General features: G+C 33.6%; 1 protein-coding gene across 7 annotated transcripts in view; it reads left to right on the top strand.

Annotated features, from left to right (window-relative positions):
- The window catches only part of PHKB (phosphorylase kinase regulatory subunit beta), a 259,693-nt gene that overhangs the window by 68,053 nt on the left and 174,178 nt on the right, over positions 1-17,462 (top strand). For all 7 annotated transcript variants that reach the window (XM_027044493.2, XM_027044492.2, XM_027044494.2 and 4 more), the window contains 2 exons: positions 4,000-4,107; positions 7,737-7,817. In XM_027044493.2, the coding sequence (XP_026900294.1) occupies positions 4,000-4,107; positions 7,737-7,817 (189 nt within the window). The remainder of the gene's footprint in view (positions 1-3,999; positions 4,108-7,736; positions 7,818-17,462) is intronic.

Below are 17,462 nucleotides of genomic sequence, written 5' to 3'. Positions count from 1 at the left end.
AATTATGAATGTTTTATGTTTTTATCACTTAATATTTTATGTTTTTATGTAAATATTACATTAAGTTTTTGTGATTGTATATTTTTTTAAGATCTGTATCTGAAGTCAAAACAAAAAAAATTATACTCTCTCAGAATGTGGCAACAAGAAAATGTTAGTTGGCAGAAAAAGTAAATTTATTCACCAGCTCATAATAGAGATATGTAACAAACCTGTAATTGTCTACTGAGATTTGACTTTGCAAATCATTATTATAAAGGTTTTTCAGTGCTTGAAATAAATCATATTGTCATACTTAAACTAGTATGTCATATATATTGAAGTAATTGTGATTAATTTTTTTTTTCCTAAGTGTGGGAAGTTTACTGTTTATTTCACATTTATCATCTCATGAATGCCTAATGTCTGTGAATTAACTTTTTTCTCAAGGAAACATTGTGAGACCAGTGAATTTCATATGTTTATTAAGCAAGCTGACAGACTTAAATAAGTAATGTTTATCAAAAGGAAGGAAATGATGATAAAAAAGGGTCTTTGTGGCTTAACCAGTTGTTAATATCCCTTTCTGAATATTACTCAACCTTACTAACCAATCTTCACAATTATGTGTTCTTTTGAATACAGCTTAAACTGCCTTGAATTTCTTAAATTATAAAGAATTAACATTTCTTTCCTTTATGTAGTTATAATGTTAGACAAAGTAAATGTGAGTTGTAAGAAGGTGTAGATCATATTAGGATTAGGTATGTATGCATACCACAAAATACGGGGTTTTACATATTTTAAAGCATTTTTATTGTTGTAATCTTTTCTGATCCCCATAACCTTCTAGAGTAGGAATGAAGGATATTTTCATAATTCACATGTGACTGTGAAGGACTGACTCAGAGATTTAACCACACATGCCCGGCTCACTGCCTGCTACCAAACCTTCACCTCATTGATGCCCACCATTTTCTTCATGATTCTGCAGCTGTAGAAATATGTAGTAGAATATTTAAAATATGTTTGCATATTTTAAAATGTGAAATATATATTTTTTGCCTTTTTTGTAAAACTAATGTGAAGTGTATTTATAGCAATAATTTTTTATTTGACTTTAAGGTTTATTTTCTTTGTCTTCTGAAGTAAAATCATGACATGCTTCCTGACACATTTTCTAAAAATATTACTGAAAAGATTTTAATTCATTATGCATTTGAATGAATAGAGTTGTCCTTGATTTGCAGAATGTAGAGCAATCTGATTTCTATTATTATCTTTCCACTTATCTTAATGCCTACTTAGTCATATTAGGAATTATTTTTTACCTTTAAATGTTCATATTCTCTCATTTACTCTATTTTCTAATACCATCCCCACCCCCACCCCCAACCCTGGGAGAAGTATTGAGAATTTTTCAAAATAAATTCAATTTGCTTTGAGTAGTTTGGAAGGCAAAGATTTCCTTTATAATGGGCTATGAATGTTTCTGTCCCTAGCTATCTATATAAAAAATTTGTCTAAAATGTTACTGAGTAGTTTCTAGTTTATTAAAAGTTATTAAAATTTTATAAAATTTATTCTTCCGGGATTCCCTTATGAGATGATATTCCCACCTAAATTCTGTGTTAGGTCTATAAATTAAGAATGGATGACAAAGTACTCACCTTTTCATAAATGATAAGCTGTTTATTCACAATTATTTAAGTTTCCAGGAAAAATCTAAAAATACAAGTTGAGAAAACATTATTTTAGATTTTTTTGGTTTAGAAAATTTTGCCTTAATTATTCTTTATTTTTATTTTCCTTTCCAGGTGCCCAACATATAAAATACTGATTAATGTGCCTTGGTTTTTTTGTTTGTTTGTTTTTGTTTTTGTTCTTGTTTTGTTTTTTTACTGATTTCAAGAATAGTTGTTCCCTACAATTCAGATATAATAATGCCTCATTGATTTTCAAAGCTTCTATAGTCTGGGTCTTCTTTTTTTCCCCTGGCACAGTGATTGAATATAAATTCTCATACTGGGTACTTGTGTATCTTGAAGACAAATGACAAACACTATGTTATCAACTGTAGCAGTAACTTTTTTTTTTTAATGTTTATTTACTTATTTTGAGAGAGAGAGAGAGAGCTCATACAAGCATAGGATGGGTAGAGACAGACGGAGAGAGAGAGAATCCCAAACAGTCTCCAAGCTGTCAGCGCAGAGCCCTTCACAGGGCTGAATCTCATGAACTGTTAAGACCATGACCTGAACTGAAATCAAGGGTTGGACACTTAAATGACTTACCCACCCCGGTGCCCTGTCGTAATAACTTTCTTAAATTGATAAAAACCTTATTCTTTTAGATCTTTATCAATAGGCAAAATGTATTTTATTTTAATTCAAGCATATTTTTTTCTGAGAGCCCAGAGTAATGTTCATCACTTTGAGATAATAATCATGGTAGTGTAAAAGACCGCATTGATTTCTATTTGTGTAGCCTAAGACTGTTGCCAGCAGTTTTAGATACTGAGAATGGATAGCCTTCTCATCTTCTTCTGTTAATACTGGATGTCTTGGTCATTTTATAGATAGAAGGTATACATCTCTACCTTCATCCTCATCCTCTCATTCCTAACTATCTAATGGTAGGGCCTTGCTTTCATTTTCTTGACTTCAGTCATAAGGAAGGCTATGCATTTGTTTATGGGGTATTTGCAGGGCTCTTGAGGGTGTGCAAAAATATATTAGCCCTTTAGCACAGTAGTGTCCAGTGAACTTTCTGTGATGGTAGACATGCTCTGTATTACTGTGTTGAACTTTGAAGAAGCCACTAAGCCCATACGTCTATTTGATATGTAGTCAGTGTAAATGAGGGACTGAATTTCTAAACTTTGTTTAATTGTCATTTAATTAGTTGCCTGTAGCTAGTAGCTCCATATCGGATAGTGTAACTTGTAGAAGCTTAAAGATAGTAAGAGTGTATAAAAAGAAGAAATTTTGAAGAATAAGCACCCTGATGTAGGAGTCCAGGGAAAGGAATTTGAGGTACAGTTCAGAAGGGACTTTATAAAAGAAGGTGTTTTTTGGAGATAGAGTTTTAAATATGAGAAGAAATTTGAAGGTGAGGAAGAGAATATAGCTCCATGTGCTTTCTTAGCCAAGTGAAACAAGACAAAGTCATAACCATGCAGATATTATCATCACATATCTTTTCAAGGAGGAAAAGCTTCACATATAGCTTTGTGTTATTCTATCCATTCTCTGTTTTTATTCATCTCATAATTTCAGGGGCTGGCATAGTACTTGGCATATGATTGGTATCAGAAAGTGTTTGCCAAATTGAATTGAACAAGCCCTAAAAAAGTAGATAGATTTTTTTTTTCCCTTGGAGGTTGTTAGGTCATTTAGCATTTACTTAGTATTCTAAAATGGTTAGATTTTATATGCAGTTGATAAGTACAGGTATGATCTATGTTCTCTTGGAATTGGTGCCTTGTAAGGAGAGTATATGTGGCAAAGGAAATGAAAAGAAAGGAGCATAGGTTACAATTTGTGATCCTTAGAGAAGGAAATAGCATTTGAAGTTTTGAACACCAACTGAATTAGAATGAGATTTGAAGCACTTTTTCATTAAGTATCATAGAAGCATTTTCAAATAGCAATACAGTGGGTTGTAATCACTGAAATCCTGTCCCACAGACTAAACCATTATTTGACTCTAAAATAAAATGATACAAAACGGTTGCAAAAGCCATTGCTACCACGTTAACAAGGTCCCTACTACACTTTATTTGCTATTTGTGAAATAATTAAATATTCAACAATCATGTTAACTATTAAAATTAGTAGTTATGAGTTTTTTTCTGTTTGCTTTCTTTAGAAAAAAATAACATTTCTGCTTTGCTCTGTCCTCTGCTTTTAAGCTATAGCTTTCGTCATTAAAAAGTTTCATGAAAAATAATTTATAACTTCCAAAGTTGGATGAAAATGTGAGTTATGAGTACTATTTGAATTTTGTGTTTGATTCTAGGTCCAGCAGTTTAAGCAGGACCCACGCCCAGCAACCTGTCTTCACTCTGTTTTCAATGTGCATACGGGAGATGAGATCCTCTCCCATGAGGAATATGGCCATCTTCAGGTAAAAGGAGAAGACTACAGGTTTTCTTCTTCTCTGTGTGCACTCAGGTTGTAGAAGATTTTAGGGTATTTATAAATTTCATAAAGTAGATTTCATAAATTGTTTAAAATAAAAGTAGAAAACCAACCATAAAATGGAGAAGTGAAATGAAAACTGCCAGGGCTGAGTTAGTTATTGTGATTGAGCATTAAGTCAGACTGAGGTCTTGGTCTGCAAGCAAAAAAGGGCAAGTGGATGGTTTATAATATTATTACTGTCTAAAAGAAGGGCTCTCACAGTTCTTTCCATGACAAAAGCTTGCACTTATAAAATTTAGAAGTACTTCAACACGTAGGAACTAGAGAATAAAAGACAGTTGACAGTGATATAACAGCAAATCAGAAATTTTTGTTACATGACAGCTCATTTTTGATATATCAACCTTCAACAAAGCTATAAACATACCCCTAAAATGTAATTCCAAAAGGCATTACTGGAGTCTATAAATTTTGTCTTATATATTATATTAAATTTTATACCTAGGATAACCATGCACTGTAGGATTTTGTTTTGTTTTCACTTTTTTTTTCTCATATCTGTGTACTCCTTTTAGCTGGACATCCTGTTGCCTTGTTTTTAGGTTATAAGTACTATATATGCTATTTATCTTTAATGAGTTTTCTTCCTGCTCATCATTTGATTCTGCTGTCTTTAGGACAGAATACTTATTATTCATATATTCCTTACTAAAATAAGAGTATGTCCTTTTTATAGTCCCTCTCTCTCTAGAGATCTGAAATGTCTTACTTTAGTATGACTTCTGTAGACATAGAAAGCACAGTGTCCCCATTTCTATGTGGCAGAAACTCTTACACTTATTTCTAACCAATTCCTTGGGGAATTATTAGTATTATATGTTGCTCAACCTTCTCCTTATAATTATAACATAATTAGGTTTTATGTACCTTTTGCTTTGACAAATATATTTACTGTTTGAAATAGGATTTCCAGAAGATAATGGTTCATTTATTTTTGTATCCCAGAATTTAAGCTTAGTGCCTGGCTCATAGCAGATTTTAAATAAATGCTGGTCAACCTGTTATTTGGCTGTTTCTGTACAGTTTGCCACTTGATGATATTTTCTCACAGAAGCATCCCAGAAATGAGAGCAAAGAGCTCTTGGAAGTGTAGTTTGTAAATGGTTATCCATAGTGATGAAATTCCTTTGAAGTCATTTCTAATAGGCCAGTATCAGTGTTTACATGTAAGAAAATATTTGGGTAAACCTGGCAGTGGTTTGAAGCTCTTTTCCACCATGTTCTGAGAAGGGCCACTCAACAGTTTATGTCAGTCTAAAAAACCTAAACCCAGAATCTTGTATCTTTCTGTCTGGCTTACTTGGACCTTGACAAGACCCTTACACCCACTGGACTTTGAATGCTGAGAAGTCAGGAGACATCTAGGATAGTTCTGCTTCCTGAGAGAGCCACCTACTCTGCCAGGACCTGGTGGTGGTTTTAGGTAGTTTCAGTGAGCATCTTTGCTGCAAGAATTTTCGCTGCATGTATTTTCACCGCATAACTAATTGGCTGTAAGGCAATTTTACTTTGAAAGATAAAATCACAAAAATAAAAGAGGGACATTAAAAAGGACATAATATAACATGAAAAACGAATGACAAAATTAAAAAGTCTTTTTTGTGAAATACCAAACGCTAAATGCATTTAAAATATTTATAGATTCATGGGAACATTGTGCAAATAACTGGTTTTATTTTTTGGATGTACCTGAGCATTTGTTTTCAAAATCTTTGGTTCAGAGTTAATACATCTTTCTTACTTGTTAATTTTCTCCTCATTTGGCATTAATTTTTTTCATTATTCACTAAAATTTCTTCCTTCACTGAGAGGGATATCAGTTTCCAAATACTAGGGTGCATATTGGTAATTGGTCTTTGCATTGCGTTGTGAAAGACATCTACCCTGTTGTTTGTTCTTGGCATCTTGTCACATGTTTATTCCTAGACATTTGATGGTTCTCTGGGAAATGTGGGTTCAAAACTCTGTGTCATTACATAGACCATTATGAGGTCTAAGATTTATATAATATAAAAAGTATGGAATACAAAAAGATGATTATGAAAATATAAGACATATAATATAAAAGTGGGAGTTTCACATCAATGGAGAAATAAAACCAAACTGTCAAATCAAACTGTCAACGAGTTATTTTTTTATCTTTTACGGCCAAATTGCCTCATGGCCATTTAGTTTAGTGGAGAAAATATACACACTGAAAATGTTTGCAGTAAAATGCTTGTGACAAAGATGTCTAAGGCAAAGATGATTGGGCAAAGATACCCAGCACACCTGATAGCACAGGCATGCTTTGTCCAAGGCGTCTCAGACACAAATAATTTTCTGCCCCAGCTTTCTGTCAGTTCCTTGGTAAGGATTGGAGGAAAGTCGAGGAAGGTACAAGACACCAAAGCTGTGGGAGGGTCATAATCTTCTGGGTTAGAATCACATAAGGACAAAATTACATTGTGCTTTCTCTTTGTTTTTAAATAATCATTTTCCTAGCTAATTTTTTACTGTTTCCTATGTATGTATTTGTTTATTATATAACAGCTTTATTAAGAAACAATTCATATAACATACAATTCACCTATTTAAAGTGTACAATTCATTGGTTTTTATAATACAGAGTTGTACAACCACTATCATAGTCAATTTCAGAATATTCTCATTATCGCATAAAGAAATCTGTGCTCATTAGCAGTCACTCCCCATCTCCCCCAAAGCCCCCCGCCCTAGGCAATCACCAGTCTTTCTATTTCTACAAATACTCCTATTCTGTAAATTTCATATACATGGAATCATACAATATATGGTCTTTTGTGACTGGCTTCTTTAGCATATTTTCAAGGATTGTCTTTGTTGTAGTGTTTATCTTTCACTACTTGTTTACTTAAGACAATTTACACATCCCCTTCAGGATTTTTGTGAGAATCTTTTTTTGTTAAAGTGGACATTATTGTCTTTATTTTCTTTTCTATTATATAATGTCTATCTTTAATAGACAGACTAAAAGAAAAAAGTAAGTCATTTGTTTATAAAACTCATTTGTTCATAAATATATTTTAAATTCTATGGTATGCCATTGATTAAAATCAGTATGTCCCTGCAGTTGCTTACATCAATTGTGCATTCTCTGAGAATAAGACTGTTTTCAAGATTTGCTGCCTATTATTTATGGTGTACTGGCAAAGTCCTAATGTCTTATATGCCAAATAACTTTTTCATTTACATACATTTGAGATGAATTGACATTACATAGCTGCCTGTGGGGCAAAACTACTTCAAAGTAGGGTACATTAGATTCAGAATTTGAAAATAAATCTTCTAAAACAAATGTTACAGAAACAGTTGCTAACAGTTCTATTTGTGGCCATTTTCCTAATCAGATATTAACCATCACAGGGAATTTGAGGATTTTAGAGTTTTATATTCAAAGCTGGGATTTTATTAGGAACTAAAAAAAGAAATAGTTTTTGTTTGCCACTATTAGAGCAAATGACTTGTAATTTTAGCTCCTTCATAACATAGTCTTTCTGTTATTTCCTTTAACCTTTTAATATTGTTTTTCAGATAAATACAGTGTCACTCTATCTCCTTTACCTTGTGGAAATGATTTCCTCAGGACTCCAGATTATCTATAACACTGATGAGGTATGAATTTCCCAAATTCTAGTGGTAAATTTCATCTCTGAAAATATCTTTTTTCCTTTTCCTTTTTAAAACTTATTTTATAAATGACTTATTCATATAATCAGATATTGGATTTTGGATGTGGGATCAAGAATGTTTATATTTTCAGTGCGAAGCACTCTAAAAATGAATGAAATATATGAAGATTGCAAAGCTTTACACCTATGAAGTCTCTGCTTCAGGTGATCTGAATGAAATATTAACTTGTTAACTTTCAGAAAATTTTAGTAACAGTGAAGGTAAAATAGCATTTGCAAATTTTCTTAGAGATTTTTTGTCTTTTTTTTTCATATTGCTGCTTTTTGTAATCCGTCTTTTTAAAAGTAAAAAGATACTTATATATTTTTTTTGTGGGAACCTCGGTAGGTTTCTTGATGTTTTTTTAAAAAATCAATACAATGTTCTTATTAGAAAATTTGAAAAGATGAAAAGCATCCCTTTCATAGGCACTAATGCTTGAACAGATGCACATGCTGACACATTTTGAAATATGCCACAGTGGGAGCAAAACGTTTTTATTGTTGAAATGGTACATAGAGTAAGACTCCATCAAAGAGCAGGTATGCTATATATACTTGTTATTATTTCTGTGCGGTGATCCATTCAGGGAGAACAAATGTATTATAAAATTAACACCCCAATCATCATGGGACTGCATTGAGGGTGCTGTGAAATGGTATATGTAGTCCTGTCCTCCAGTAGTGTATAGTCTTTTACATCCTTCCAGTTGTGCTTTTTTAATAGTAAGGAGAGTCTATGTAGATGCTCAGATAAATAGTAAAGAAGTAATTAATAGTACCCACTTACCGTTTCTTCTGTTTGATCTATCAAAGAATTACATGTTTTATTTCATCCAAATAGTTCTCAGTTTTTATAGTATTGTGAAATAGTGGTATTCAGAGATTTTGGGTTGGGGAAGGTGCGGAAGAGTCCTTTTTCAGACCAACTTAAGCAGCATCCTAAAACACAAAACAAATGGAAGAAGCTTGATTCTAAGGACAGAAGGGATCCCAGAACCAGCGCATAGAGTTTTTCTAAGAAATTCCAAGATATCCATTATTAGAAGCAACAACTAGCATCGAAAATTACAAGTGGCTTCCCAGTAATGTCACTGATAGTAGTGGTAAGATTGCCTTAGTTAGTGGTAACATTGTTTTGTTTGGCAGTTTGTCTTAATTTTTAATTTTTAACATTTTATTTTTTGCTTTCTCCATAACTACCATAGTTCATTTTAAATCTTCAGTTATCAACTGGCAGTTTTCCAAAATGTGATACTGCTTTACCCTTTCCATTCTTTTTTATATGATTTGAATATACTTAAGCAATTTTGATATCTTCTTCTTAAGCTTTCTTTTGTCTTTTTTTTCTTATTTTTTTCCTTACCCTTACAGTTTTTATTCAGTAGATATAAAATTTTTATGTAACAAATTTCAACAATAGGCCTTTAACATGTATACTTAAAATCCTAGAATAACAAAACATGTTATTGAGGCTCACCATCTTTATCCTTGAGTTTGTATGTACTGTGTCAGAAATTACATCAAGAAGCAATAAATGGTCCTGCAAAGAATCTTTCAGAGAATGAAATTCCTTCTATCTAATTATTTCAGAGAAGTGAATCCTTTGTAAGATAGTACAACTTGGAACCATTTCTTTTTAATTATAACCTATACCCCGAATGGCAGGTTTGTAGCCCTGCCTCTTTTCTTCATTCCCAACCACATCATATCTCAGGACAACCTATAGACCTTTCTCTATTTACTGTCAAATTTTTAATTTACCCAAATCTTTATTTTTTTAGGATTGAAGACTACAGAGTTTACATACATACCCAATACACACACACAGACACATAATATACATATTGTCGACACTTTGGTTTATTTAAAAAAAATTTTTTGTTTGTTCATTTTTGAGAAAGAGAGAGAGTGTGAGCACATGAGGGGCAAAGAGAGAGGGAGACACAATCTGAAGCAGTCTCCAATCTCTGAGCTGTCAGCACAGAGCCCGACATGGGATTCGAACTTGCAGACTGCGAGATCATGACCTGAGCTGAAGTCAGATGCTTAACCGACTGAGCTACCCAGGCGCCCCTATTTTTTAATGAATCATTTTCCTTAATTTAACAGCTTATCATCATATCTTTCCCGATTCTCTTGTTTTTATACACTTTGTACCCATATTGTATTTCCTTAAGGAAAAGGCCATTGTCTTTTTTTTTTTTTTAACGTTTATTTATTTATTTTTAAGAGAGAGAGACAGAGAGACACAGAACAAGCATAGGAAGGGCAGAGAGAGAGGGGGAGACACAGAATCCGAAGCAGGCTCCACGTTCCGAGCTGTCAGCACAGAACCCGGTACGGGACTCGAACTCACAAACTGGGAGATCATGACCTAAGCCTAAGTTGGACGCTTAACCAATTGAGCCACCCAGGCGCCCCAAGGCCATTGTCTTAAGGGTATGCTTCTTACGGTGGTGTGTAAAATAGTGAGTGCCAGTGTTTGAGCTCATGAATCTTGCTGGGGAACATATTTCCTAAAGGCAGGAACATTAGCGTATTTTCATGTGCTATGTCTTGTGGTTACCCAGTATAAATTGGTGTCTATAGAAGTATTGCCGTGAACTTTTGCAAATTGGATTTTTATTTAAAGAAAAAAGAAAAAAAACCGTGAGGGTGCTTGAGTGGCTCAGTCGGTTGAACATAGGACTTCGGCTCAGGTCATGATCTCCTGGTCTGTCAGTTCGAGTCCCGCATGGGCTGTGTGCTGACAGCTCAGAGCCTGGAGCCTACTTCAGATTCTGTGTCTCCCTCTCTCACCGCTCCTCCCCTCCTCACGCTGTCTCTCTGTCACAAAATAAATAAACTTTTTAAAAAAATTAAATAAAATAAACAAATAAATAAAAAACTGTGAAAGAGGCAACCTTCTATAGTTCTTTCCTGGCACTCTTACTTGCTTTCTCTTCTTTATCTGGACAGAAACCCATAATGTATGTTAAAATTACATATTTTAATAAAAGTTTATGTCTTTTATATATATATATATATATATATATATATGTATATGTGTGTGTATATATACCGTATATATATATACACCGTAAAGTTCACTCACCTAAGTCTGTCCTTCCCTCTATTAATGGGGATAACTCACATTTGTTGGAGTGGAGAAATGTAATGAACTACCACATGTAATTCAATGTCTTGTTTCATGACATTTTCCACAAATAAATTTCCTAAAAGTAGATTAAAAGAAACAAGAATCATTCAGAAATAGGTCCAGAGAAACTTACTTTATTTAAAAAATCAAGGACCCACCCCCCAATTTGTATAACAAATGATTTTTTGCTTTATGTTTAAGATAATTTTTTCTTCCTTTTTGGTTGAAAACCACAGTTTGGCAACCCCACAAGTGTAAATATTAAAGAGGACTTTGAAAGTGAAGATATACAAGGTTAAAATTTTGTTCCCCTTCTTAAGTTTTAGATTTGCTTTTATTTATTTTTTAACTTTTTTAAATGTTTATTTATTCTTTGAGTGAGAGAAAGAGAGAGAGCATGAGCAGGGGAGGGGCAGAGAGAGGGAGACACAGAATCTGAAGCGGGTTCCAGGCTCTGAACTGTCAGCACAGAGCCTGATGTGGGACTTGACCTCACAAACCACAAGATCAAGACCTGAGCCAAAGTCAGATGCTTAACCCACTGAGGCACCCATGCTCCCCTAGATTTGCTTTTGTTTTTAATTAAGATATTAAATCTGTTAATTATATGTCTTAGTGTTATGTTATATTGGATAAATCTTTATACATGGAAGTGGAAAAAACTACCCGTATAGATTCTAATATCCCTTTTCCAGTGTCATGCTGTTATATGACTAATTTATTATTATTAAATTTTTATTATTATTAAATTTTTATCTTAATGTTTATTATTAAACATTATTTATTAAATAATTTTTTTTAATTTTTTGAGAAATGGAGAGAGAGATAGACTATGAGCAGGGGAGGGGCAGAGAGAGAGTGAGACACAGAATCTGAAACAGGCTCCAGGCTCTGAGCTGTCAGCACAGAGCCCGACGCAGGGCTCAAACTTAAAAACCGGGAGATCATGACCTGAGCCCAAGTTGGACACTTAAACGATGAGCCACCCAGGTGCCCCTAATTTTGGTATTATTTAACGATGGGTCACAAGTCATAATGTCCTATCATTTTAGAAAATAACTAACCTCGGATAGTCTTCTTACAATCTTAAAATTTAAGGAGAAATAAGAATTAATTGGGTGTAATACTTGGAATGGTCTATCAAACCAATTGAATTGACAGAAGTTTGTGAAATAGTCCTGTATGCTCCAGTTCTCTTATATTATATTTTAATATAATTTATTGTCAAGTTAGCTAACATACAGTGTACACAGTGTGCTCTTGGTTTCAGGGATATAGAGTCCTGTGATTCATCAATTACATACAACACCCAGTGCTCATCCTAACAGTTGTCCTCCTCAATGCCCATTACCCATTTTTCCTTATCCCTGCACCTGTCATTAACCCTCAGTTTGTTCTCTGAATTTAAGAGTCTTATGGGTTTGCCTCCCTCTCTGTTTGAAACTGTCCCCCATAGTCTTCTGTTAAGTTTCTCAAGTTCCACTTATGAGCGAAAAAATATGATGTCTGTCTTTCTTTGACATATATTTCACTTAGCAAAAAAAAAGCCTCCAGTTCCATCCACATTGTTGCAAATGGCAGGATTTCACTGTGTCTTGTTGCCAAGTAGTAGTTCATTGTATATATAAAATCTTCTTTATCCATTTATCAGTTGATGGACATTTGGGCTCTTTCCATGATTTAGACAAATATATTTGAATATTATTTCCATGAATGAAAACTTGTTTATTCAGGAATGGTCAGTTACTTCTTCAGATTGTAAGTCTTCTATAAAAATGCTGTTCAAAAGGCATGTGCTTATTCAACGTGAGACCTGGATGAGTCTCCTTTAGGACTGCCTCTCATGTCATTTACTTTTTGTTTTGCAAATATACCTTCTACCATCTGACCTAGAAGCTTTTTTCAGATGTTTTCAGATTGAATGACTCATGGAATTTTTCTTAATCTATTAAGTCTCTACTGACGTATGAGAAATTATCTCAGAATTTAGTGGCTTAAAATTAATAAACATTTATTATCTGATAGTTTTTGTAGGTTAGGAATTTGAGAGCAGCTATGCAGGGTGGTGCTGAGATGCAGTCTCTCATTTGTTGCACTGAAGCTGTCAGTCAGGTTGTTGAAGGTTTTCCTGAGGCTAGAGGACCCACCTGTAAGGTGACTCACTCACATGGCTGTTGGCAAGAGGCCTCTCCAAAGAGTTGCTTGAGTGTCTTTACAATATGGCGAGTAGCTTCCTCCACAGGAAGTGATTCAACAAAGCATGATGGTAGTACAGTGTTTTTTATGACCTAGCCTCAGAAGTCACCCTCCACCAGTTTGTAATATCTTATTTATTATACAAGTCAGTGTGGGAGGGGAGCATAAATAGTGGGATTTGGAGAAGATTGGGAGCCAGCATTCTAAGCAATAGTTTTAGTTGAACTTTGTTAGAGACTTTTTTATGATATGATTTTTTTTCCTCACACACTAAAACTTATTTTTAATTTTAAAAATAGTCATTATTTTTCCTACTCCTATTATTTACTGAGTTTTTTGACTTTTGCTTTGTGTGCATGTTTTATTATAATACTAGCAGTTTTTTTGCTTCTGTTTATTGTACAGTTACTTTTATGTTATAGATGCTGTTTTTTGGTATGAAGTGGTTTACAGGCTGAATTTGAGGGGTCTCTGTCTTTTAAAAGAGTAAATCTCTTTGAGTAATTTTAGAGACGTTACAAGATATGCTTAGTTCCTGAATGTCAGCAATGTACACAGAAAAATGAATGTTACTCAAACTATTTACAGATACTTTTCTCTAAAAATAGAAAGATACTATTATTCTTATTTCTCAAAATTATACATAGCAATAATAACAGCTAACGTTTGTATAGCAGTTATTATATGTTGTCACTGTTCAAAGTGATTTGCATATATATAAATTCATTTAATCTTTTCAACACTATCAGGTATATATAGTTTCTATCTTCATTTGAATGACAAAGGTAATGCAAAGAGCCAGTAAGTGGCTTGTCCAAGGTCTTTTCTGCAGTCAGTGGCAGGGCTGGGATTTAAACTGTGTGGTCTGGCAATAGAGTCATTTTCTATAACTGACAGTAAGTCTTATATCTTTGTTTACCTTGAGCAGATATGTATGACACATGTCAAGTGACATTATCATGTTCAAGTAATGAGGGCAGCTGGTAAGACTCAGGGCTTACAGATTTATATATGTACAGATGCCTGTATTCATTTATGTACCCTTCCATGAATAATGCAATTATTTGACAAATGTTTACTGAGTTTCTACAATAGACTAAACATTGAGAAAATGGCAGTGAAAAAAGAGATTAGTCTCTAACGTCATGAAGTCCACATTCTAGTGAGGAAAATAGAATTAATAAATGATTAAATATACAGTATCAGGTAGTGACATATAAATTATTTGAGTGTAAGGGGAAAATAGAAATAAAATTATAAAACTTTTTTAAGTAGAGTTATCAGGACCCTACTGAGTTTTAGGCTTTTCTGAAAAAGAACACTTGAGCAAATACCTTCATGAAATAAGGTAACAAGTTGTACAAATATAAGAGGAAGAACACTTCAGGGAGAGGAAAAGAAAAGTGTTAAGCCTTCAAGATTGAATGTGCTTGCTGTGATTGAGGAATAGCTAGAAGGTTTTTATAATTGGAGTGAGTAGATGGTCAGAGAGTAGTAGAGATTACTTCTGAGTAGTCAGATGCTGTGATGAGAACTTAGGATTTTATTTCAAGTGTGGTAGGATGCCATGGGAGCTTTTAAGTTAGTGGTATGATTAGAGTTATGTTTTAAAGGGTTTACTTTGGTTTCCATGTGGAGAATAGACTATATATAGAGGGCAAGATTGGAATAAGGGAGACCAGTTCAGTTATTTTAATAGCCAGGGGGAAGAATATTTATAGCTTGGACTAGCATGATGGCAGTGGAAGATATTTCATTTTTGATATGAAATAAAGGTAGTACCAACAAAATTAGCTTATGGGCTAGATAAGTAGTATGAGAGAAAAAGTTAAAGATCACACAACATTTATGGGTCTAAAAAACTGGATAATATTATTTAACTGACATAGTAGAGAAGATGGGAGAAAAGGTTTGGCTGTGTAGTGGTGATATGGGTGGGAATTGGGAGCTTGGTTTTAGATATGTTGAATTTTAGGTGCCTATTAGACACTAAAAGAGAGATCACATGGGCAGGTGGATAGCCTACTTAGAAGTCGAAGAGAGAAGTCAGGGGTGGCAATATGAATTTGGGAGTCATTATTCAGATGTTTAAATCCAAGGGACTAAATGAGATTACTTGGAGTATAAGTATAGCTAGAAGAGGGAAGGAGTAAACCCTGGGCACACTGGATATGGGAAATAACAATAGTATCCAGCAAAGCAGTTTGAGGAGGAGACCTCACTGGTAAACAAGGGAATGGGGTATCCTAGAAGCTAACCAAAGAAAGTGCTTCTAGGAGGAGGAAATAATCAACTATCCAGTAATGTCCAGAGGTCAAATAAGGTGAGGACTAAGAATTGATCATTGTTTTTAGCACTGTAGTCATTCATGGGGTGACCACATAATTCCTTTTTTAACCAGGACATTTTTGATAGTGAAAGAGGACACCATTAATAATTATTCCATGACAACAGGCATAAGTAAGAATGATGCAAACATTACTGAAGTCACTGGTGAACTTGATAGGAAAAGTTTCAGTGGGAACAGTAACCCTGATTGGAGGAGAAGGGGAGAAAAGAAAATCACTTTACTGAGAAGTTTTCTTGAAAAGAGATCATGGAAATGGGATAGACTTTGAACCAAGTCAGTCATACTGGATTATAGATTCTTAGCCCTCTTGTAATTTTACTTCAATGTAACTTGAAAATAAGTAAGCAGTGCTGTGTCAGGAGTCCCAAAGGCCACCCCTAAGTTGATGAGAGAGTCCTGGAAGAACTGGCAGGACTTGTCATGTTGTCATAGTCGTGGATGAGATTTATTATAGACAAAGAATATAAAGCAAACTCAGCCAAAGGAAAAGGCACATGAAGCAAAGCCTGGGAAAAAACAGGTTCAAGCTTTTAATAGTCCTTTCGTGATGCAGTCATACAGAACATGCTTAATTCCTCCAGCATCAAATTGTGACAACATATCTGAAACTTTGTCTCTACCATGTAAGCTCATTAGGGAGTTACTGCCCAAGGTGTTTACTGGAGTGTAAACGTGAACACATTCTACCCAGCAAGTACCAAATTTCTAACTCTCAGGAAAGCAGGTATTCAGCATGACATCTGTTTAGGTAAAAAATATTGTTTGCATTAACTGTTTAGGTATAGCAAACCACAATTGTGACTTAATAAATTATTCCTTAGTCCTGCCTATCTATGAAAGAATATTTCATCATGTATTAGTCATCTTAATTACAGGAATTTATAGCATATATATAAATGATAAAAACTATTTTGGATGTCAGAATATTTAGAGCTTTTTGTGTTAGACAAATGAGCAAGCATAATCGTTTCTAACAAATCAGAGTGTATATTATCACTTTTTGTTTATTTTAACCCAAATGGGAAAATTATATGTGAAAATTGAACCCAGTAGCCCCTTGTATATGAGAAATTTTAGAGATTTGAGCGTACTCCAATATTCTTTTGTTGTGAATGTTAAATGAGAAAATATAGCTGTGTCATGTTTGCCGTGATGCAGCCTAGTTTTCCAGATGCTTTTATTTCTTCTTAGGTACTCTTTTTCTGAGGTGTCTTGGCGTCTTATAGTCTTCCTGGGTGTTATTAACCAAATTTTAGTGATGCCAGTTTACTGAACTTCACATTTTAAAATTTTAAAAAATATATTAAAATAATCAAGTATATTTTTTTACTTTGTTTCTTTGACCTTTATTAAACATATATTTAAGAAAACAAGTATTAAATTACAGTTCTTAATATTTGGTGACTTAAAGAAATAAAAAGTTTCAAATATAATTTAGTGCTTTTACTAATCTCAGCTCCCACTTATTACTGATCATTATGTGGGGGGTTTTTAGGTGCAGTGAATTATGTTTTACAAGAAAATTTTCTTTCAATCTAAATCCTCAAATACATTGGCATAATTTTTTTCATAATATCCTTTTATAATTTTAACAATTGTTGGTTCTGTAATGATGTCCTATTTTTAGTTCCTAAATTTGATAATTTGTGATATCTCTCTTTTCTGATTGGTCTTACTTACAGTTTTTTCAGTTTTATTAGTCTTTTTAAAGAACTAGTTTTTTAGCCTTGTTGAGTTTCTCTACTGTATGTTTTTGTTTCATCCATTTCTACTCATATCTTTATTTCCTTTCTTCTTTCCTTATATTTATTTTATCCCCTTTCAAGGTTTTTCTTTATATGGAAGTTCAGATCATTGATTTTTAGATTTTCTTCTGCCTAATGTATATGTTTAATACTTTA

Source organism: Acinonyx jubatus, chromosome E2, assembly GCF_027475565.1.
Source record: "Acinonyx jubatus isolate Ajub_Pintada_27869175 chromosome E2, VMU_Ajub_asm_v1.0, whole genome shotgun sequence".
Lineage (NCBI taxonomy): Eukaryota > Metazoa > Chordata > Mammalia > Carnivora > Felidae > Acinonyx > Acinonyx jubatus.
The sequence above is the reverse complement of the archived record's forward strand: the minus strand, read 5'-3'. Positions and strand labels throughout refer to the sequence as shown.